The sequence below is a fragment of the Piliocolobus tephrosceles genome, chromosome 1 (assembly GCF_002776525.5).
Source record: "Piliocolobus tephrosceles isolate RC106 chromosome 1, ASM277652v3, whole genome shotgun sequence".
NCBI classification, from domain to species: domain Eukaryota; kingdom Metazoa; phylum Chordata; class Mammalia; order Primates; family Cercopithecidae; genus Piliocolobus; species Piliocolobus tephrosceles.
In genome coordinates, this window is record NC_045434.1 from 57,563,268 (window position 1) to 57,588,158 (window position 24,891).

The following is a 24,891-nucleotide window of genomic DNA, read 5'->3' on the forward strand; positions in this document are numbered from 1 at the left end:
ACCTTTATTGATTGCTTGCTGTGTGCCCAGCAGGATGCATAGCACTTTGTGTCCATCATCTTACTTAATCTTCCAGTGGTTCTATGAAGTGGGTACTATTATTACCCCAGTTTACAGATGGGAAAATGAGAAATGAGAGTTTAAGTAACTTGTCCAAGACCACAAAACTAGTAAGTGGCAGAACCAGGATCTGAACCAGGATCTGAATTAGTTCTCTTAAGACTACTTTTACAGCATGTCTCATTTTTCAGAGAACTATTTTAAAAAATTCTATCTAGCCACACCAAATAATCTTTAGAAAACAAAGGTTTCCTTCTTTTTCTGAGGGAGAGCAAGAACCTGTATACTTGCTCAATTATTAATGAAACCTAATTATTAATGAAAACTAAGAGGGTGTTTTTTCACTTTCAAAGTTGTTAACTATTTGTGTTTCCTCAACATTCAAGTAATAACCCAGAATGTCTTGGTGATATTATTCCAGTTCCTCAAATTTCTTTTAAGAATAGTATATTCTTATACCTTCCCCCTCATTTTGATAACTCTTTCTGCTTGAATAGTATTCTTGCTTTTCCTGTATAAGAATTTTCAGTCTAAATTAAGTCTGAATTAAAGTGGATGAATTTTATTATCTTCAACAGAACAGAATTATTTGGATACAAAGTGTTCAAAATCTGTTTTGTGATGCTTTTATATTTAAGCTAAATGTCACATAGTATAAATTAGCAGTATATTATATTAAGTATTGAGCTTCACAACTATAGCTGTTGTTGCCGTGTATTTAACTTTGGTGATACCTACCATTATTTAGAAAAAAAAAAGGAATATTGGTGAGTGGTCTCATTTCTCATGATTTATTTTATTACTGATACATTAGAATTTACGGTACTGATTTTTTTCGTGTGTGTTGCTTGGTACTTACTTATTTTCATTTTTTTTATATTTTAGGCTCGTTATAGGAAAGAGCAAACATTACTTAAGCAACTGCCTTGCATTCCATTGGTAGAAAATTTGTTGAAGGATGGGACAGATGGCTGTGCATTAGCTGCCCTTATTCATTTTTACTGTCCCGATGTTGTCAGATTAGAGGGTAAGTGTTCCAGTGTAATATTTCTGAACTGTAGACAGATGATAACCAATATTTAAGACAATATTATTTTGCACTACAGCCTAGGTGACAGAGTGGGATCTTGTCTCAGAAGAAAAGACAATATTATTTAATAAGTAATGAAGATTTTTTTTAAAAAAAGAACACATATATAATTCTGAGGGAGATAGTTCAAAAAAGTGCTTGGTTTCTAAGTCTTAATGTATAATGACTACTATATTTATAAAGGTATGTTTGTTAACCAGAATTATGTATTTGTACTGATTACAAGATGGATATGAAATATTTATTATCAAATTAATCCAAAGTCACCACCTTGCTCTTTTCTTATTTAAGATATTTGTTTGAAAGAAACTATGTCTTTGGCTGATAGCCTGTATAATCTGCAGCTGATTCAAGAATTTTGCCAAGAATACTTGAACCAGTGTTGCCATTTCACTCTGGAAGATATGCTCTATGCTGCTTCATCCATAAAGGTAAATTAAATTATTCTTTTTTCCCCTTTGCTTTGTTAAAATATATATATTTTTAAAACAAACAAATACAAAAAAGCTGGGCACAGTGACTCATGCCTGTAATCCCAGTACTTTGGGAGGACAAGGTGGGAGGATTGCTTAAGCCCGGGAGGTTGAGGCTGCAGCGAGTGATGATCGTGCCACTGCACTCCAGCCTGGGCAACAGAGCAAGACCCTGTCTCAAAAAATAAATAAATAAAATTTTAAAAATAAAGAACCATAGAACAAGATATATAAATGACCTAGCAACTTTAAGCTTATAGATTAACTATATCAGTCAAAAGAGCTTTTGAAAAAACAGTTTTTGATTTTTTCTCCTTATTTTGTTTTTTAATATACTATTAACTACAAGTTTCTTTTATAGTGCAAAGCCAGACTTAAAGTCATGTACAGAATTGGCCAGGTGTAGTGACTTTGCTTATAATCCCAGCACTTTGGGAGGAAGAGGTGGGCAGATAGCTTGAGCTCAGGAGTTCAAGACCAGACTGGGCAACATGGTGAAACCCCATCCCTACAATAAATACAAAAATTAGCTGAGTGTCGTGGCATGTGCCTGTGTTCCCAGCTACTCGGGAGGCTGAGGTGGAAGAATTTTGACTCTGGAAGGCGGAGTTTGCAGTGAGCTGAGATCATGCCACTGCACCCTAGCCTGGGCAACAGAGCCAGGCCCTGTCTCAAAAAAAGAAAAAAAAAAAGAAGTCATTTGCAAAATCTGTTGTCTTAATGTTTGCAAAATAGAGAATAAGCCATTAAATGTTTCTTACAATAACAATGCTTACAAATAGTAAGATATCTTTATAAATAATGCTTACTTTTTCTTAAAGAATTTTTAATTTTTAATTTTTGAATTAAACAATTAATTGAAAAGTAACATTATGTACTATTTAACTGCCATTATGCATAAATATATGATATGTATAGTTAAATGATATGGTATCCTTGTGTATTTTTATGTATACAGTGAGTCATTGAGCATTAAATTGAAATTTAGTTTGTTTATTCTCACTAGATTAAATATAATTATTATGTAGTTATCAGACTATTTGAAGTTTGTCACCTTTATTGTCCTTTGACTGTTGGCTAATGTATGCTGTCAGATTGTGTTAAAAGAATACAATTTCACATGGGTAGTATTATTTTCTTAATTTTAAGTTGAATATATTGTATTTACGTTGATGTTAAATGTTAAAAATAATAATCATGGCCGAGCGGGGGGAGGCTGAGGTGGGCAGATCACTGAGGCCAGGAGTTCGAGACCAACCTGGCCAACATGGTGAAACCTTACCTCTACTAAAAGTACAAGCATCAGCCAGGCGTAGTGGTGTGTGCCTGTAATCCCAGCTACTTGGGGCTGAGGCAGGAGAATCACTTGAACCTGGGAGGCAGAGGTTGCAGTGAGCTGAGATGGCACCACTGCATTCCAGCCTGGGTGACAGAATAAGACTATGTCTCAAAAAAAGAAAATCATCATCATGAAGAGATTTTTGAAAATCATTCCATTCCATTCCCAATTTTGAAAATTAAGTTGTGTTATGAATACTATTATTTTTAATACTTCAAGAATTATTTCTTATCCTCCAGATATTATTTTAGTAATGTTAGTGTTGTATTTTATGTGAGTTAATAATATAAAGTCAATTAAGAAATCAGAAATGTTTTCTAATTGAGTCATTATTAATTTATGAAACACTGAACTACAATATAAAAACTTTAGGCCAGGTGCAGTGGCTCTTGTCTATAATCCCAGCACTTTGGGAGGACAAGGCAGGAGGATCACTTCAGTCCAGGAGTTTGAGACCAGCCTGGGCAACATAGTGAAACCTTTGTCTTTACAGAAAATAAAGTTAGCCAGGCGTGATGGCACACACTGTAGTACCAGCTACTCAGGAGGTTGATGTTGGAGGATTGCTTGAACCTAGGAGGCTGAGACTGCAGTGAGCCCTGATTGCATGACTGCACTCCAAACTTAGTGACAAACCAAGACCCTGTCTTAAACTCAGAAAGATGTAATATTCATGAGCTTTAATTACTGGGAAAATTATTTCTTACCGTACTGACACCTTGTGGCCAGGCAGTACAATTATGTTATTAGGATGGCTGTCTTACCAAAGTCCTTAAAATATTAACTTATTTTCTGTCAACAGATAATTTATTGAGCACTTAAGCAGTATTTTTTCAAAATATAGTCAGCTTTCAGTTAACTACACTAGTAAAATGTAACCTAGCACCAGTACTTAAAAACCAATTTTATACTTTGGCTTTAGAAAGCATACCATAAAGATAAGTGTAAAGAAAAAATATAAATCACAGTAATCTTATTACCCAGAAATACTCTGTCAGTGTTTTGATGTTTTACTGACTGGTGTTTTTTTTTAATGCGTAGATTCATTCATTTGTACATTCATTTAATAAATATTTACTGAGCATCTATCATGTGCCAGACACTGTTTTAAACACTGCAGATATAATGATGAGCATAAGCTTTGTCTTTTTAGACCTTATAATCTGGAGGGTAAGATGAGGAACCCTGGACAATATAGTAATAGATAAATGTGGAAAGAGAAAAAGGGACTCTACCAAGTATCCTCTTGTAAGCCGTAGTAAGATTCCCTTTACCTCAAGAGCAATGGAAAGAGAGTTGCATTTTGAAAAGTTTGTTTTCTTAGCAAGCCAAAGAAAAAGCTATTGTGTTCCAAACAAGGCAAAAACATTTGAATCAGAGCAGTTATGATGGAGAGAAGTTGGCGAATTCCATAAATATTTAGGATGCAAAATCTGCATGCTTTCGTTGATGAATTGGACATGGGAGAAGGAAAAAGGTGTCAAGGATGACTCCTAGGTTTCTGGTTTGCACACAGGGATAGTGGTGCCATTCAGTGAGATACGACTACAGTAAGATCACATTTGTTGGGAAGGTCACAATTTCAATTTTGGACGTAGGCCTTTCAGATATCCAAAAGAAAATGCTCGGTAGGCCGCTGCATCTGTAAGTGCAGTCAGTACATTTGAGAATCATTTAGTAGCTGATGGACATAGGCATGGCAGTGTTTCAAAGAGGAATGAGATCAGGAATATCAAATGCAGCTGAGAGGTCAGGTAAGATGGGAAATCTGTTTGATTTTGCAACATATGTACATCATTGGTGACTCGAGCAATTGCTGTTAGGGGAATGATGTGATTCAGTGCCAAGACTGAAGTAGATTAGAGAGTAAAAGTGATGAAATGGAGAGTGTCAGTAGAGGCCTGCTCCTAAAAGAAGTTTGTGAAGTGGTAAAAAGATGGCAGGAGGGAAGAGAAACTAGAGAATAGTTACTAAGTGAAGGTTTTGTTTCCTTTATTTTGATGGGAGGGATTGGAGCATGTTTAAAAGCCAAATAGGAAGGATTCTGTTGAGAGGAGAAGGATAAATATGTAGGAGAGAAAAGTAAGATTAAGAATATAATGGCATTCACAGCAATTTGGATGAAACTGGAGACCATTATTCTAAGTGAAGTAACTCAGGAATGGAAAACCAAACATCATATATTCTCACTTATAAGTAGGAACTAAACTATAAGGATGCAAAGGCATAAGAATGATACAATGGACTTTGGGGACTCAGGGAAAAAAGCGGGAGGGAGGTGAAGGATAAAAGACTACACATTGGGTACAGTATACACTGCTTGGGTGATGGGTGCACCAGAATCTCAGAAATCACCTAAAGAACTTATTCATATTACCAAACACCACTTGTTCCCTAAACACCTATTGAAATAAAAAATACGTTTTTTAAAACTGTAAAGTTTCTGAGAAGTGAAGCAGAGATGAGATCCACTGCATAGCTTTTATGGATTATAAGCATTCTTATTACTTTTTTTAGTCACAAATTTTAATGGCTGCTTCAATTAGTATATATCTGTATATCAACATTCTAAAATTCTGAGAATTTATAGTAAAAGCAAACACTGAAGGTAAAGTAGAAACCTACCAAATGCTCTTCACCACTGTGCATTATCTTCTGTAACAATCCAGACTCTTACACTCAGCCACCTACAAGACAGGTCCACTTAAATGTCCAGTGAACATCTCAATGACCCTAGATTCCTTTCATTACCTGTTTCTCCCAGTCCTCTCCATCTCACTATTAGTTGCTCAAGACAAAAACCTAAGAGTCATCACTCTTGATTTTTCTTTTCATCACTTTCTTTTTATTTTTTTAGAGACGGTCTCACTCTGTCACCTAGGCTGGAGTGCAGTGGCACAATCAGCCAAATCCTGGGCTCAAGCTGTATGCCTGCCCCAGCCTCCCAAGCAGCTAGGATGACAGGACTGTGCCACCATGCGTGGCTAATTTTTAAAATTTTTATAGAGACAAACTGTGTTGCCCAGGCTGGTCTCAACCTCCCAGCCTCAAGCAGTCCCTCCTCAGCCTCCTCAAGCACTGGGATTACAGGCATGAGCCACTGTGCCCAGCCTCTTTTCTTCACTTTCTACATACACAATAGCCTTCCAGAACTATCAGATGAGAGATGATATTTGAAAGTCACCAACTTAAATTGAGAAACAAAACCAAGAGAATGAATGAGTTCTAATGGAGAGCATATAGAGTTTAAGGATTATTCATAATTAGCAAGTAGGAGGAAGGCAAGACGTTAGAAAATAACCATATCCAGGATAATCTTAAAAACTTTAATATGAAATAAGACCTTACTTATTAAATATTAATAAATTTGATAGTAACTATTTAATTAAATGCCAAATACCCAAAATTTAGAAACATATTATTTTAAATAGTTATAAAAACAGATTTTGTACAGTTTTTTAAAATTCAGCAAATGCCTAAAATTGAAATAATTATTCATGCTTATAGCTTTTATTATATACGCATTTTAAAATATAAACTTGTAGTAGAAATGTGCTTTTGAGGACCCTTAATCCTTCTCTTAATTTTAAGCCATTTAAAAAATTATTTACATTTTAAAATAGTAATAATAAAAGGTAACATTGTTGACTTACTAATAACTTTTCGAAGTTAGGTAGATACATTAATTGTATAAATAATGTTTTGTACATTTCAAAATTATTTTAAAAAATAGCTATAAAAATTTAGTTCTGGTGTTATTTAGCACTGGTATTACTGTTGAGTTTAGCATTACTGAACACATACATATAACTGTTTTTTTTTTTTGTTTTTTTTTTTTGAGACGGAGTCTTGCCCTGTCGCCCAGGCTGGTGTGCAATGGCATGATCTTGGCTCACTGCAACCTCTGCCTCTTGGGTTCAAGCTATTCTCCTGCCTCAGCCTCCCAAGTAGCTAGGATTACAGGCACGCACCACCACACCTGGCTAATTTTTTGTATCTTTAGTAGAGATGGGGTTTCACCTTGTTGGCCAGGCTGGTCTCAAACTCTGGACTTCGTGATCCACCCATCTTGGCTTTCCAAAGTGCTGGGGTTACAGATGTGAGTCACCGTGTCTGGCCACGTAATAATATTTTTTTTAACACTACATCCAATTACTTTTTGGAGAAATTTCTAGGGATCTGAGTAGAGCTTAGTTATTTTTTGTGATAACCCCTCTTTAGAGTGTCTTTAGAGGATAACCCCTCTTTAGAGTGTCAGGTGATTGAATAACTTTTTAAGTTGCTTGTATTTACTTTGGAATGAAAGTGCCTTATATATTATCTGTGTTCTACACAGTTAGAGGTATTCATGTCTGCTAGATCAATTAGGCCACCATTTTAGAATTATAGAGCAAATCATCTGCAAGAGGTTTTGAATAGTTGTTATAATTTTTACCCACAAGAGTTAATGTTCCATCCCATGTTTGATAGCCTGTAGTGAATATACTCCAGTGATGAATGAATTGAGATTTAAACCTATATTTAAAACAATAAAATTCTATTTATCATTAAGTTTTACCTAATGTAAGCTTTCTGTTAAATTTCCTATATAGAGTAATTATTTGGTGTTCATGGCAGAACTGTTCTGGTGGTTTGAAGTGGTGAAGCCGTCTTTTGTACAGCCTCGTGTTATTCGTCCACAAGGAGGTAATCAATCTTTTTAATTTTTAATGTTCCTATGAACAGAAAAAAATGGAATGTTGATATAACCTCATCTGGCTACGTTTTTAGAAAGCAGCCTATTAATTTTCTTTAGATTTCAGCTATTACCCTTGATAGATTCTCCTAACCTCTTAAAATGGTTAGAGGAGAAGAAAAAGAAAATGGAGGGAATGACTTTGAATTTGAAGTCTTATGATGTGGAACTTTTAGCTTTAACTGTCCATTTCTTTTCTTTGCATCTTTTATCCCTATCCCAGCTTTTATTCCCTTTTAGATTCTTAGTTTTTAACATCGTGTTACCCAGAATCCCCACAAATTATTGTTTGGCCTTAACCTGCAACTTGAATTTGCCATTAAACCATAAAAAGGTTTGTATGGATTTTTAAACCTAGTGGATTTTGTGACTGTTATAGTATTATGAACTATTGATTGTATATAATAAGAATAAAACTAGTAAGAAATAAAGGGGTTACTGTAAAGACCCCTAGATATAAGGAACAAAAAATCTTCCTAAATTTTCTGTAAAGCGAAATTTCGCATAGCAAAACCAATCTTCTCTTGGCTCCCATTATAAAACTAGAGGTTTATTTCTAGGCTGGGTGCAGTGGCTCATGCCTGTAATTCTAGCACTTTGGGAGGCTGAGGCGGGTGAATTACCTGAGGTCAGGAATTCGAAACCAGGTTGGCCAACATGGTGAAACCTGGTCTCTACTAAAAATACAAAAATTAGCCAGGCATATTGGTGCATGCCTGTAATCCCAGCTACTTGGGAGGCTGAGACAGTAGAATTACTTGGACCCAGGAGGCAGAGGTTACAGTGAGCAGAGAGTGCGCCACTGCACTCCAGCCTGGGTGACAGAGACGAGACACCGAAAAAAAAAAAAAAAAAAAAAAGCCCAGAGGTTTATTTCTATAGGGGAAAAAATGATCTTAAATTATAAGCTTAGCCCACTAAATAACTTTCTTCCAGCATAACTTATGGAAACATTTCTGTCTGCTACCAGTAGCTGTCCCACCCAACACAAAATATGATTATTGTGCATCCCAACAACTTAGCAACTTTCCTTGGCTCCAAAGTTTGTTATTTTTGTAACTGCTACGGCTACCTGCACCTCCACCGAGCCTCCCAAAAATGAAAGAATAGAAAGTGATCGGGAAGGAGGAAAAACATGTAACCAAAGGGGAGGCATAGTCTAGTGAGTACAGTGAGGTTACTTCAGGCAGCCCACCGCATCTCAGGCAAAAATCTGTGAAATAAGCGATAATTCTAGTATTGCTAAGCTTCTTGAGGCAGATTCTGAATATTGTGTCATTATATAACATTATATAACCTTTTTACATGCCTATGAAGAAATTGAGATGCTCCCCTAAAGCCATTGAATGAAGTCAGATATTCTTAGTAATTTTCATAACCAATATTTGTATAATTTTTAAAAATTATTAACAGAGTTTTCACTACATTGCTTTCTGTGATTTCACCTGTGAAACCCACTATTCAAAATACCAATAGCTGTTGCATCAGCTCTCAAAGTCAAAAAGTAAATTGAGTCTTCCTCCAGAGTTACTTATAAAAATAAAAGTATACCAGCAGGTTTAATTGTTTTCTAAAGAAATTCTGTTTTTCTCTAATTGACCAAAATACCAGCTATTTCATAAAGAAGCAGAGCTGACCATGTATGTCTGAAGTTCTATGAAAGCTTTCACAAAATTAAACACTCAAACTTATTTTTGTTTTAAATACATGTGTTTATTTTATATTAGGCTTTTTCCCCCTAATTATCCTTAATCAAATGAATTTTTTAATTTAAGAAATTTTTGGCTGGGCATGGTGGCTCACACCCGTAATCCCAGCACTCTGGGAGGCCAAAGCGGGCAGATCACAAGGTCAGGAGTTCAACACCAGCCTGGCCAATATGGTGAAACCCCGTCTCTACTGAAAATACAAAAATTAGCCGGGTGTGGTGGCGGGCGCCTGTAGTCCCAGTTACTCGGGAGGCTGAGGCAGGAGAATCACTTGAACCCAAGAGGTGGAGGTTGCAGTGAGCTGAGTTCACACCATTGCACTCCAGCCTGTGCGATAGAGTGAGACTCTGTCTAAAAAAAAAGAAGGAATTTTTTTTTTAATTTTGAATTTAAGTCTGAATACTTCAAAAAGAGCTTAAAGAAACTTGACCCTTTGAAAATTATTTAAGAAGAAAACTTTATGCTATGATTTCTCAATACGTAGAAAGGGAAATAGAAGTTAAATTTTATTATAAATTTATTTATGGTCCAGAATTTTTCATAGAAATATGCTAATTTGAGGGTCTTTTAAAAAATCTTTTATTCCAGCTGAACCTGTAAAAGATATGCCTTCAATGCCTGTCTTGAATGCTGCCAAAAGAAATGTCTTAGATAGTAGTTCTGACTTCCCTTCAAGGTAAACTCTACAATGACTTTATTTTCACCATTTCTATTCTATTTATTAATTAAATCAAATAATATTATATTAAATAAGGCTTTTAAGAATTTCAGTTGGATTTTGAACTGTTATAATTAGCTTACCCTATTAAAGCCTGTTTTAACTTAAATATAAATTGAAATATACACTGAAATGAATGTTTATATGTACCACACTGAAAAGATGGGAGAATATGTTCTAAGTTCCCAATAACCAACCTAAAACTAAACTTTTGATGCATAACTTGTTCATAATTGAGAACTGTCTAATAGGTAACTCTTAGGCCTTGGAGGGAAATTTTGAAAGTCTATTAGGATTTCTACATATTTTATTATTTTAAAAATCTTTGAAGGTTTTTCCTGCTGTTTTTTTTTTTTTCTGGTTAGGATAGCTATTGAGAGATCACAGTGTTACCCACACAACAGGTGGGTTTGGTCTCTTGGCAGATGACAGTCCAAAGCCACAACCAAGGAGGATTTAACAAGACAAGAGGATTTTATCACTTGCAGCAAGTAAGGAGGACACCGGGAATAATTCCCCAAAGCAGTGCCTCCTCAAACAAAGGTGAAAATAGGGCTTTTAGTAGGCTGGAGGTGGAGTAAAGGCAGTAAAGGCGCAGTCATCAGTCATGCTTCGGCATACTGGCATGTATAGAAAATGCGGAATAAGCTCCTCCTTGGATGGGGTTTTTGGTGTGGTAATAGTAATACATCCCCGACTCAGGTATCTCTGCATCCACCCAGTTTGTGTAGTTTTTGTTTTGTAATGTGGGGTTGGGCTGCTTCCTGGAACTTTCTGAAACAATAAAAACCTCAAGGTGCAACAGTTACAAGCAGGTACCTTTTCACAGTGTGTACCTGAAAACCCAAGGACCCTGGGTTACAACAATAGAATATTTATTACAATATTGAATCTTTAATGCTTTAGTACATAATATTGGGAACTAAATTGAAAGCAAAGTGAAAATGTCCTATCATATTAATACCTAGGTAATCCTGACTTCTCACCCAGGTATGTGATAGGAACATTAGTTTGTTTAAAAATGTATTTCAACAGCTCCTATAAGCAGCTTTTTATTTGTATTTATTAGAACCTACAATTTATATTGACTTTGGACTCCCTAATCTATCTGATTTTTTAAGTTAAAACTAATGTCTTTTGTGGGTTTTTGGAAATTCAGACACATTAAAAATACATTTTAAAAATTATGAGTAAAACATTCAAAGTAATTTCTGTATGAATTCTTGGCTTAACACAAAAATATGAAATTTAGCAGGCATGGTCAGTCAATAGTGACATTTCCTTCCTTGAAGCTTTAGAAAACACTCAGTGTTCTGGGTCATCACTCTTGCTCTATTAAATCTTGAAATTCCACTTTTAAAGTGGAAAGTAAAGCTTTCCACTCACAGATTAGATTATTCCACAATTATTCTAGGAACCTAAATGGACAGTCTCCCACATTTCTGAAAAATGTTTTTAATTCATGTCCTCTGGAAGACTCATCTCTTTTCTGTCTCTCAGACATCTCAGCGGCTCATTTTTCCTATTTTTCCCAGCAGAAATTCTTTTTATAATGCAGATGGATGTCTACATTCTTTTCCTTGAAAAGTTATTGTGTAGCCATTATTCTAGGCTATTCTGGGTTCCTACTCATCCTCTGATTTCTGTAAGTCTCCATATGGTCCATTGTAGTTCAGAACACTGTGGAACTTTTCAGAAAGAATTGAAGTATTTTTGCCCTTCCTGGGAATAATGTAGCCACATCTACAAACGTTAGTGCACCTAAATAATGATTTTATGAGAAAGAAAAAAACAAAGGAAGAAGACAGACAAAGCAAAAGATGTTTTCAGCAGCTACTCCACACACTTGGCTGTTAGAGATATACAAACATAGGTCCATGAGGAGAGAGGCTGTCAAGGTCTTTTACTAGGGTGTATCATATCTATAGTTTTTAGAGATTTAAATTTGACCAAAATATTTCAAATTGGTGAGTTTCATTTTACTTTTTTATATATCAGTTTTTATGTTTATAAAATGAAAGTAATTCATATCTCACAAGGACATTGAGATGTATATGAAAGTACTTTAAGTTGTTTGGCTAAAAGACATAAAATATCTATAGATATGTACTGTAATCACAGCCATTCTTTGGTTTAAACAATATATTATGTTTCCATATCTTTAAAATTTAGGATGTAGAATCAGAGGTGGTAGTGTTGTTTCTAACTTAAGACATTCTACCTAAAATTTATATTAAACAACTAAAATATAACATTTTAAATTTATTTTCCATTGCAGTGGGGAAGGAGCTACATTTACACAGTCTCATCATCATTTACCTTCTAGGTATTCACGTCCCCAAGCTCATTCTTCAGCCTCAGGTAATATATTTGAAAAAGCCTAGGAAAATACTCTTTTAAGTAGGTTACCTGGGAAATGATTGAGAGTAAATATAAATAAACAAATATCCAGGGCTTTTTTTTTTCCCCCTGCAAAATGGGTATTATAACACTAAAAGCGTGGTCAGTTTCACTGTGCTTACTTTTCTTGATAAAATGATCTCTAATTCTCCTTATATACCTACTTAATTTGTATTGCTATTAATGAATCCTCAAATACATGAAATCTCCTAAGTTGCTATAAGTTAATTTTTTTACATGATTTCAATGGCTTTTTCTTTTTTGCATTTGAAGGAGGAATTAGAAGGTCTTCATCTATGTCTTATGTTGATGGCTTCATAGGGACATGGCCCAAAGAGAAAAGGTAAACAAAGATAATTACTTTTAGTGTATTCAGATTATTAAGAAATGCAAATTGCATCTGTGTCTTTTATTGATAACCAAATTGCTAAAACTTTTAATTAGTTCCTAAATTTGAAAAAGGCAGTATAGGCAGATGAGAGAGAGGTAAAAGAGGCTAACTTTAAAAAGTAGCTGGATAGCCCTCCCCTTACCTTGAAGACAGTATGATTATGAGAACTGGGGAAAGACAGGAAATGTAATTTCAAATAATTCTTGTTAAATGATACTAAAAATCATTTCTAGGATTTTTAAAGGATTTTTCTCTTTAACTTTTTTTTAGATCATCAGTGCATGGCGTATCATTTGATATTTCTTTTGATAAAGAAGATAGTGTACAGAGATCCACTCCAAACCGAGGAATCACTCGTTCTATTAGTAATGAAGGACTTACTCTGAACAACAATCGTGTATCTAAACACATTAGGAAAAATTTGTCCTTCAAGCCAATAAATGGAGAAGAGGAAGAGGAGAGCATTGAAGAAGAACTTCATATAGATTCTCACAGTGACCTCAAATCTTATGTGCCCCTTAACACAAATGAACTAAATTCTAATGAGAATATTCATTACAAGCTTCCAAATGGAGCTTTACAAAATAGAATACTTCTAGATGAGTTTGGCAATCAGATTGAGACACCAAGCATTGAAGAAGCATTACAAATAATTCATGATACTGAAAAATCTCCTCATACACCTCAGCCAGACCAAATTGCTAATGGCTTCTTTCTTCATAGTCAAGAAATGAGTATCCTAAATTCAAATATCAAGTTAAATCAGTCTAGTCCTGATAATGTAACTGATACAAAAGGTGCCTTGAGTCCCATAACTGACAATACTGAAGTAGACACTGGAATTCATGTTCCTTCAGAAGATATTCCTGAAACTATGGACGAAGATTCTTCATTGAGAGATTATACTGTAAGCTTGGACTCTGACATGGATGATGCATCTAAATTTATTCAGGATTATGATATACGAACCGGCAACACCAGAGAAGCTTTGAGTCCTTGTCCAAGTACTGTAAGTACCAAGTCTCAGCCAGGCAGCAGTGCTTCTTCTAGTTCTGGAGTTAAAATGACCAGTTTTGCTGAACAAAAGTTCAGGAAACTGAATCATACTGATGGAAAAAGTAGTGGAAGCAGTTCTCAAAAAACGACACCAGAGGGCTCTGAACTTAATATTCCTCATGTGGTTGCTTGGGCACAAATTCCAGAAGAAACAGGGCTTCCACAGGGACGGGACACTACCCAGCTCTTGGCTTCTGAGATGGTGCACCTTAGGATGAAACTAGAAGAAAAGAGGCGTGCTATAGAAGCCCAGAAGAAGAAAATGGAAGCTGCTTTTACCAAACAAAGACAGAAAATGGGAAGGACAGCATTCCTTACTGTAGTGAAAAAGAAAGGGGATGGAATTTCTCCTCTACGAGAGGAAGCGGCGGGTGCAGAAGATGAGAAAGTATATACTGATCGAGCAAAGGAAAAGGAATCACAAAAAACTGATGGACAAAGGAGCAAGTCACTGGCAGATATAAAAGAGAGCATGGAGAATCCTCAAGCCAAATGGCTAAAGTCTCCAACTACACCTATTGATCCTGAGAAGCAGTGGAACCTGGCAAGCCCCTCAGAAGAAACTTTAAATGAAGGAGAGATTTTAGAATATACCAAATCCATTGAAAAGTTAAATTCATCCCTGCATTTTCTACAACAAGAAATGCAACGCTTGTCACTTCAGCAGGAGATGTTAATGCAGATGAGAGAGCAACAATCTTGGGTGATTTCACCTCCACAACCCTCTCCACAGAAACAGATTAGAGATTTTAAGCCTTCTAAGCAAGCAGGCCTGTCATCAGCCATTGCACCATTCTCCTCAGACTCCCCTCGTCCTACTCACCCATCTCCACAGTCTTCTAACAGGAAAAGTGCATCTTTTTCTGTTAAAAATCAAAGGACTCCTAGGCCAAATGAGTTAAAAATAACACCTTTGAATCGAACCTTGACACCCCCTCGGTCTGTGGATAGCCTTCCTCGGTTAAGGAGGTTTTCACCAAGTCAAGTTCCTATTCAGACTAGGTCATTTGTATGTTTTGGGGATGATGGAGAACCTCAGTTAAAGGAATCCAAACCTAAGGAGGAAGTTAAAAAGGAGGAATTGGAATCCAAAGGGACTTTGGAACAGCGTGGACATAATCCAGAAGAAAAGGAAATCAAACCTTTTGAGTCAACAGTCTCTGAAGTCTTATCACTGCCTGTCACAGAGACTGTATGTCTGACACCAAATGAGGACCAATTGAATCAACCCACAGAACCCCCTCCTAAACCCGTTTTCCCACCCACTGCTCCAAAAAATGTTAATCTGATTGAAGTTTCCCTCTCAGATTTGAAACCCCCTGAAAAGGCTGATGTACCTGTTGAAAAATATGATGGAGAAAGTGATAAAGAACAATTTGATGATGACCAGAAAGTATGCTGTGGATTCTTTTTTAAGGTGTAGTATTAATCTGCATAGTTTTGGGCATCTTCATTAGATGAGTGTGGTTGTGTTGGATTTGTTTTTTTTTTTTCAGTTGACATGCTTACTTCTTTCAGTAGCAGTCCCTTTTGATACAAGTTCATCCCCGTGGACTGTAGTAACATTCAAGCACACTGTGGTTTCCGGTATGGACTCAAAGCTGTAGTAAATCCTTTTATCACATGTTAAGATATATTCTTTGGTTTTGCTCCTCTACTGCTCTTTCTCACTTTAACAAAAGCCTTTTAAAAATTAAGCTACTCAGATCTCTTCAGAGAGTGATTCCATTTTGTCTCTTAATCATGTAACACTGCCATTTTTTTAAACAGAATGCTACTCTAGACACTAATTGATATTAAAATTTACCGTCTAGAGACTCTGTTCCTTGCAGAGAAAGGGAAACAAAGGGGAAGAAAATCATTAGTGTAACACAGGTAGTACATCTGTTGCTTCATTTCTATTCCATTCATTTCTGTATCTTCACCAGCCCATTACTCATCTGCTGGCCTATGGTTACAGCTTCTTGACTGGGCCATCTGTCTCCAATCATGCCATTCAAACCCTTTAGCACAACATTCAGGGACTTTCACAGATTTACCTAAATCTTTTTGTCTAGCCTCTTCCCTGTAATTTTATTTTGTACTGTTCTTTAAGATTAACTTCAAGCTTCATCTAAAGCCTTTTATAATTCCTTCAGTCAAGGTCAAATGTTTCATCATTTGTCTGTCTATTGTATCCTTAATATACTTACACCTGTCCTGTGTCCTGGAGTTTTCAACTGTTTTCGTATGATTTGCTTTGTCTCTTAGACCATGACCTCCTAGAGGTGCTGCATCTTTTTATTTTTATTTATTTGTTTATTTTTTGAGACAGAGCTTCGCTCTTGTTGCCCAGGCTGGAGTGCAATGGCGCGATCTCGGCTTACCGCAACCTCTGCCTCCTGGGTTCAAGCAATTCTCCTGCCACAGCCTCCTTAGTAGCTGGGATTACAGGCATGCGCCACCACCATGACCGGCTAATTTTGTATTTTTAGTAGAGACAGGGTTTCTCCATTTTGGTCAGTCTGGTCTCGAACTCCTGACCTCAGGTGATCCACCTGCCTCAGCCTCCCAAAGTGCTGGGATTACAGGCAGGAGCCACTATACCCAGCCAAGGTACTGCATCTTTTTAATTCCCATAGTATAGTAAAGTGTCTGGCAAACTACAATATATGTAATTTGATAGATGAAGACCTATATGAATGTTTGAACTAATTGCTTGAATGGTGTCTTCTGACTTTCTCCATTCAGAGTTAAATCTCTCTCTGGGTTTCTATACAAAGCCTGTTGTTTGTGCCTCTTCCCCTTGTGATTTTTTTAGGCTCCTTGACCTGAGGTACCGTATATTTTAATATATGTAATATCTGACACTGTGTTGTGAATGTATTAAGACACCAAAGAAATGTTTATTGAATTACTCATTGGCAGGGACAGTTGACAAGGAGACATTAAGACAGTGAACCACTTCTACACCAGCTTGTTACTTTGCTGAATTCTGAAGCATTTTGGAAGCCCCCTGAGAACTAGGGCTGTCCCTAAGGATTCAGGTAGAAACTAGGGCAGGCCCAGGAGGCCTACAGATAATGAACTAGCTCTCAAATTAAAAGAGCTGTAGAGGAGAAGTATAATCACGCCCATCTTTTCCTCAATGGAAAAATTTTCATTATACTTCAGAACCTATCAAGCAGCTTGGACTGTCAGTATCTCAACTTAAAACCATGCAGCAGTAGTTTCATTTATGTGATATAACATTGGGTGGCTAATTTTGGGATGTTTTTACTTGAGGTATTTTTACTGAGCTTATATTTCAAGTAAAATTCAAATGCAATTCTAAAAATTGATGGGGGAACTCTGTAAGTTACTAAGTTAGGGTTAAAACTTTTGTGTTTTTTTGTTTTTATGGTTGTTCTTTGCAAATCTCATAAGTTTTGACAGAGTATAATTAAATAAGTTTGCGTGTTCTCTTTTATTATGGAACTGTTACCACTGTAGTTCAGTTCCTCCTTCATAATTCCTGAACCACATCCACATTCAGAAGGGTTGTAATAGAGAGTTCAAACTTTCAGTTATAGAACTAACCACAAAATGTGACTGTAACAATTGAAAATGAGAATATTGGTACCTAAAATGTTTCATCGTTTTCAATGAAATTCGTTCTTAGGATGATCAAAAAGCAGAAAATGATATGGCAATGAAACGGGCAGCTTTGTTGGAGAAAAGATTAAGAAGGGAAAAGGAAACTCAACTCCGGAAACAACAGTTGGAAGCAGAAATGGAGCATAAGAAGGAGGAAACAAGGTAAAGGAAATTGCTGGGTCAGTGCTAGATCTGAACTTTAATGATGCATGGGCATATTTAGAAAAAGTTGGGAAGTACCCAAAGAGGTGGTCTCTCATTAATTTTTATTAACAGAATTTTTTCAGAGAAGTTTGTAGAGATAGAGAGCTGGATCGGTGCTACTTTTTGGTGCTTTGTAGAAATCAATTTATTTTCCCAAAGTATTGCCTAATTTTACATTTTTATCTTAAGTTTAAGGCATCACGTGGTAAAGTTCTCTAGAAACATTTAATTTCAATAATTAATTTAAATGTTTAAAAAACATTAAAATAACTTTCCTGGGACACATGTATACACACACACACACACACACATACACACACACACGTAGATACATACACATATGACCTAAATTATCTCAAATACCTTTTTTTTTAAATTTCTTTGACTCTTCCTTCCCTCCTTTATTTATTTATGCTTAATCCCATGTCTCAGCAGAATCATCAAGTAATCAAGTACCTTTTAAATGAACCATTTATTCCCCAAGGTGATGAAATAAAATTCTCCCTTCTCATATCAAATACATAACTCCTGTGTGGTTTGTCTTTGGTATGCAGAATAAATACTGTAACCGTTTGATTTCTTAGGCGTAAAACTGAGGAGGAACGTCAGAAGAAAGAAGATGAGAGAGCACGCAGAGAATTTATTAGGCAAGAATATATGAGGCGGAAACAACTGAAACTAATGGAAGATATGGATACAGTAATTAAACCCCGTCCTCAAGTAGTAAAACAAAAAAAACAGCGACCAAAATCTATTCACAGAGATCATATTGAATCCCCCAAAACACCAATAAAGGGTCCTCCAGGTAACAATAGCTTATTATGAAGAGTCTGTTCATAAAAAACACCAGCTTGGTGGGTTTGTCGTACTAACTTGGTTGTACTTTGATATGCAAAATTGGATACACACTTTGAGATTATGCATGCTCCCTTTTGGAAAACCAAAATGAGCAAATGAAGTTTTTAATGAATTGAATGTATTATGTGTGCATGCATATATTCAGCAGAACAAATGTGAATGCTAAAAATCAAATCTAAATATTAATCTATTAGGGAGCTCTGCCCTCAGATATAATCTCCTTGAACTATTAACTGCCCTTTACATACTTACAAATTTAAGAAATGTTATATGCATGAAATGTACAAGAAACATGTTGGTATAATAAAGAATGTAAGATCAAGAGTTCATAAGTCCCTCCTTCAAGATAGAAATGGTTGAAAATCCAAATTTATAATATCTGGAGTTGAGAGAACATATTTCCTTTAAAAGTCAATATGCATACTTATTATTATTATTATTATTATTATTTGAAACGGGGTCTCAGTCTCTTGCCCAGGCTAGAGTGCAGTGGTGTGATCATGGCTCACTGCAGCCTCTACGTGCCTGGGTTCAGGTGATCCTCCCACCTCAGCCTCCTGGGTAGCTGGGACTACAGGTGAGTGCCACCATACCCAGCTAATTTTTTTGTATTTTTTGTAGAGATGGGGTTTCACCATGTTGTTCAGGCTGGTCTCGAACTCTTGGGCTCAAGTAATTGGCCTGCCTTGGCCTCCCAAAGTACCTGGATTATAGATGTGAGTCACTGTGCCTGGCCATACTCTTTATTTTTAAAAAATCTTGGGCAGGGATAAATTTGTAAAAAGAAAAGAAATCTTTATGAAAACCAAATGCCGTGGAAGTTTTTTAGAGAATTCTCATAGTTATACCAAACCTGAGGAAAAATAACATAATATTGACTATTTAAAGAGAACTCTGTATTCAGTCCTGTAAAACCAATTGATATAATTTTCTACCTAGAATTTAGATACTATGAAATTTTTTTTTTTTTCTTTAGGATCACAGTATCACGTCTCATATTAACACTTTCCTTTTGGAATGCAAGTTAGTTTTATCATTGTTTCCTAAAAGTAGGTTCCTTGCTAATTTTAAATAGATTGTGTATATATGCATGCAAGCATATTATGTGTTTAAATTAAAAGTACAGAGAAAAGGAAAAGAAACTACAGAAGCTCAATTTTTATATGCTGGTGTTATCTAATGAACAGACTCTTTGCTAGTTGCTCCTTTTAAATTTCTAATTTTGTTTTTATTCAGGATCATGAATTTATCGTGTTTTTTCAGTCTCTAGCCTTTCTTTGGCATCGCTGAACACAGGTGATAACGAGAGTGTACATTCAGGCAAGAGGACGCCAAGGTAAATCCATAACATACGAATATTTTTACAGAAAAGAATATAGTACCTGCAATTACACAAACGCTAAGTAAAAATTCTTTCATGTTTTTATTTTATATTTTGTAATGACTAAATCATAATCACAAATTTTTCTAAGTTTTGCTGACCTAGGACCGTTTGAGTTTCTGTTAAAAGAAATTATGTAAAAAGGTCTGTTCATTTTTCAGTGCTTTTTGTCTTTTAGAATTTAGAATTATTGACATTGATAACATACTTTTTATAAGCTATGAAACATTAACAGTAATTGTACATCAGTAATTCCTAATATGATTATTATTAAATCACAGTCAGTAGAATGAGAGTACCACCTTCTCTAGTCTATCACCCACTAATACAAAGGAGTTTTCCCCATTAGAATAATTCCAAAGTGGGTTGCCTGTGACTTAGGAAAGATCTCGTTTGTATTTTCTTTCTCTAGTATATAGATTAGAAGCTGAAAGTCAGTATTTTATTACTTTATACTATAATATCATATCAGAAGAGAACATTTCTGGTGACAATCATCATCTTAGAGTTCTTATCTTTGTATTACCATCCTTTGTATTATTTGCCTATTTTCACATTGAAAAACATTCATTCTTTCCATAGGTATTTATAGAATGCTTACTGTGTTCTAGGAACTTGGATGTGTAGCCATGAATAAGACAGTGTTATATTATTTTTATTATTTATTTATTTTTAATTAATTAGTTTATTTATTTATTTATTTTTGAGACGGAGTCTTGCTCCGTCGCCCAGGCTAGAGTGCAGTGACATGATCTCGGCTCACTGCAACCCCTGCCTCCTGGCTTCAAGCGATTCTTCTGCCTCAGCCTCCTGAGTAGCTGGGATTACAGGCGCGTACCACCATGCCTAGCTCATATTTGTGTTTTTGGTAGAGACGGGGTTTCACCATATTGGCCAGGCTGATCTCGAACTTCTGACCTTGTGATCTACCTGCCTTGGCCTCCCAAAGTGCTGGGATTACAGGCATGAGCCACCGCGCCCGGCCTCATCATATTATTTTTAGGCCTTTAGGTTGATTTTGGTTGGTACTTTCACGTATACCATCTGGGCCCCCTTTTTTCTCTGAGACATAAAATATATTTTATTTTCTAATTAGATCAGAGTCTGTAGAAGGCTTCTTATCTCCAAGTCGTTGTGGCAGTCGAAATGGAGAAAAAGACTGGGAAAATGCATCAACAACTTCTTCAGTGGCTTCTGGAACGGAATATACAGGTTAGTGTCTGTACATTTTTAGAGAAATATTTGAATTTAACACACTCTTAAATGGAGGCTGTACTAAAGAAAATTTTATTGGCTCACCTTTGGGCCTTAAACGCAGGTGACTAATAAACAATGAATGCAGGTGGTCACTTTCAGGTAGTTGAGTAAGTTTCTAAACAAAATTAGTGATGCCACTTATATCTCATCCCTCTAACGAATGCTGGCCATTTCTGTGTGTAGTTTGGGTGTGCAGAAGTTTTAGAAAAGTTCTACATAGTTCCTCAGTACTGAGTAAAGGCTAGAATCTACCAAGTCCTCTCCCTAATACAGAGATTTCAGGTATCCAGAATTGTGCACCTTTAGCAAGTATTAAGAGGCTCTCAAAGATAAGAATGCATTGAATCTAGGAAGGTATTTAGCCTCACATATCCCCACCAAGTCCTCTTCTAGCTTCTAGATAGGCATGATTGGAATAAACGCAATGAAGAGTAGAATGTGGGTTAAGGAGACTTATAAATAAATGAAGCAGAAGAGAAATCAGAAGAAATGTCAGCAGCATGTTGAGAGGTAAGATAGGAAGGCATGGGAGGACATGTATGGGGAAGAGCAGAGGGAAAAGGAGATGCCTCCATCTATCCATGATAGAGTGGAAGTGGAAACCCTAGAAAGGCTAGAGGTTAGAACTTGCTGGAGACCCACTCTGTGGCTTTTAATACTACCTCCTACAGCCAGTCTGACAGCCTTTAAGGCCTGGGATTTGGCAGTATTTCCATGTTACTCCCTCTGCTTCTCTATGTTAGTTCAGTTGAACAATCTGAAAAAGAAAGGTATTTTTTGCCTTTTGAAAAGACTTAAATTACTCATGGACCCATTAGACTCTAAGCTAACCAGTAACCTTATAGATTTAAGAAAGAAGGTTAAATAGGTGGTATGACAGTTATAGCAATATTTTATTTTTAGTACTGCTCTCACAGGGTACTCCAGAAGGCCATAGGAAACATCCTCCAGATCTCTGGGTGGATGAAACAATGTTTTGGTTGGATTGCAGCCAGTAAGAGGCCTTTAAGCACAGAATTTGGTCTTCTATTACAATATTTCAGCAGTGTAGGAACAAGTACATCATTTTAAAATAGTAGTATTTCTGACTTAGGAATGTTATTTTTATTATTGTTGTTAAATCCCTACCATAGGACCAAAGCTTTACAAAGAACCCAGTGCAAAATCCAATAAGCACATAATACAGAATGCTTTAGCTCATTGCTGTTTGGCTGGAAAAGTAAATGAAGGTCAGAAGAAAAAAATACTGGAGGTAAGCATGTTTGCATGAAAATTAAATTTGGCAAACTGTAGAAGTCTTTTATCCATTCAAGAGAATGTACTCTCATGGGCCTAGAATTTCAACAGCATGTAAAAAGATCTATAGCTAGACGTTTTCATTATCAGATTTAGTTTACTTTCACATTGGGTTCTGGAAGCCTGCAGATTTGATTAAAGACTAGCAGCAATAGGCTTTAAAATTTGTCATTGTAATAATGTTATAAAATGTGACTAAGAAATGTAACATAATTATATAAACTTTATTCAGTAAAATAAAGGGTTTTTATTGGTGGTGTTATGTTGTTTTTGTTTTTTATTTTAAAGGAAATGGAGAAATCAGATGCCAACAACTTCTTAATCTTGTTCCGGGATTCAGGATGCCAGTTCAGATCTTTGTATACTTATTGCCCAGAAACCGAAGAAATCAATAAACTGACTGGGATAGGCCCTAAATCTATCACTAAAAAAATGATTGAAGGACTTTACAAATATAATTCTGACAGGAAACAGTTTAGCCACATACCCGCTAAAACTTTATCTGCCAGTGTCGATGCAATTACCATTCATAGCCATTTATGGCAGACCAAAAGACCAGTAACACCCAAAAAACTGTTACCCACTAAGGCATAGAAGTTGGGAAATGCTTGCTTCAGAACATTCATGGTAAATTTGCACTTCATGTTTCCTGCCTATAGAAAATCTTTCTAATTGCCAACAAGACTTTTATTAATTAAAACTAGACGTTAAGCTCTGTTGTCATGAACAACTGGAATGTAAACCACAGTGTTTTGGAGTGCAGAAGATTCTCACTTAGGTGATAAGTCCAAGTGATGAAGGAAATGTTTTAATTCACAAATGGAGATTTGTATGTGTTATCAGGTTCACCTGCTTGATATTAGATACATTAAAGCACTGAATTTTCATGGATATTAGTTGGATTTGTTATTGAAATATGGTTAAGATTACAAATTATGTGTTTTATTTGTTGCTTTTTTTTTAACCTTTTAATGTGTATTCTTGTCTTCAGATGGTTTATTTTGCTATTTTTCTCTAAGTTTATTCTAAGATACCTTTGTATTTTGTTTCATGTGGAGATCATGAAAGTAGGAAATATACCTTCAGAAGTAACTCGCACCTTTCTTATGATGTTAAGAGAAACACTAGTGTTTAGTTTTACAGTAACCCTCATATTTTAGTGGTGTTACCGCATTTGCAAAAATTATTCTGCTAAGTATTTACAACTCTATTTATTATTCACTCAAGTATTAACATTCTCTATTAAATAAGAGGAGGTGTTGTAAAGAGCTGCTAGTAGGTTCGCTTTAAACCACATGAGCTTAACCAAGAATATGTTATAAGAAGTTGCTGATTAAATCAGTGCTGTTTTTACACCACTTCTGGCCAACTCAGAATAATTTAGATTGTTCTTTTAACAAAAAAGGCTTTCTATCTCTTTTAAAGTAAGTCACTTTATAAGTTGGCAGAAGTGAATGACACTTTGAGAGTAGTCTTTCAATCTGAAAATGTAAGACTTCCTGAAACAAGTTCTCAAGAAGTCTTTACATTATATTTATAACTCATATAAAATTATATTTAGAATTTTTAAACATGTACAAAGGGCTACATTTTAATTTTAAAATAGCTTCACATTATTTTACTTATATTGGGTTTTTCTTCGTTTTAATCCTTTTCAAGTGGAATGGCTTAGATTAAGTATACACTTGAAATCTCCTCTACATGATCTTTGTTCTTTAACAGTGTATACCAGAGGGTTAGTTGGGGAAAAACTTCATTCTCAGGAAAAGACTTGAATGATTATGTGACCCTGTTATGTTTCAGTGTTGTGACAACTGTGTAAACTAGGGGGGGAAGACAGTATTGTATCATAAATGAGATGCGTAGTTTGTTTTCTTTCATGGGAAGTAGAGAGAAAAATATATACATTTCTCTAATTGAGTTGTTTAGAGAAAGAACTAATGTCTCATATGATGTATTTACTTATTTAAAAAAAAAAAAAAGAGTAGGAATGAGATGTCCCTGAGCTGTACTTTTCTATTATTATAAGGCCTTTAGGCATCAGTGCATCTGGGTTATCAACATTTTCTCAAATGCTGTCAATATTTTACTGTAATTTATGTTCTTATATTTATGTATATTTGTTAAAACTGTAAAAAAATTTCACAGATTTTTTTCCAGTACCTGTGCAAGATACATGTGTAGCTCAAAACTATTTGTGATCTACTGTTTGCATGTAAGAGACCAGGATATGTAACTCTTATATTTTAAGTGTATACATATTGTGTATATAACATATGGATATTAAAAATGGGGAATTGCACATTTTA

At 35.5% G+C, this 24,891-nt stretch overlaps 1 protein-coding gene across 1 annotated transcript in view; it reads left to right on the forward strand.

Annotated features, from left to right (window-relative positions):
• CAMSAP2 (calmodulin regulated spectrin associated protein family member 2) overlaps positions 1-24,891 on the forward strand; it is a 118,787-nt gene extending 93,896 nt beyond the window's left edge. The window contains exons 5-17 of the mRNA XM_023224719.2: positions 946-1,087; positions 1,442-1,581; positions 7,555-7,648; positions 9,995-10,082; positions 12,403-12,485; positions 12,798-12,867; positions 13,186-15,388; positions 17,612-17,748; positions 18,375-18,595; positions 19,912-19,984; positions 21,126-21,241; positions 22,420-22,538; positions 22,871-24,891. Of these exons, the coding sequence (XP_023080487.1) occupies positions 946-1,087; positions 1,442-1,581; positions 7,555-7,648; positions 9,995-10,082; positions 12,403-12,485; positions 12,798-12,867; positions 13,186-15,388; positions 17,612-17,748; positions 18,375-18,595; positions 19,912-19,984; positions 21,126-21,241; positions 22,420-22,538; positions 22,871-23,176 (3,792 nt within the window). The 3' untranslated portion in view covers positions 23,177-24,891. The remainder of the gene's footprint in view (positions 1-945; positions 1,088-1,441; positions 1,582-7,554; positions 7,649-9,994; positions 10,083-12,402; positions 12,486-12,797; positions 12,868-13,185; positions 15,389-17,611; positions 17,749-18,374; positions 18,596-19,911; positions 19,985-21,125; positions 21,242-22,419; positions 22,539-22,870) is intronic.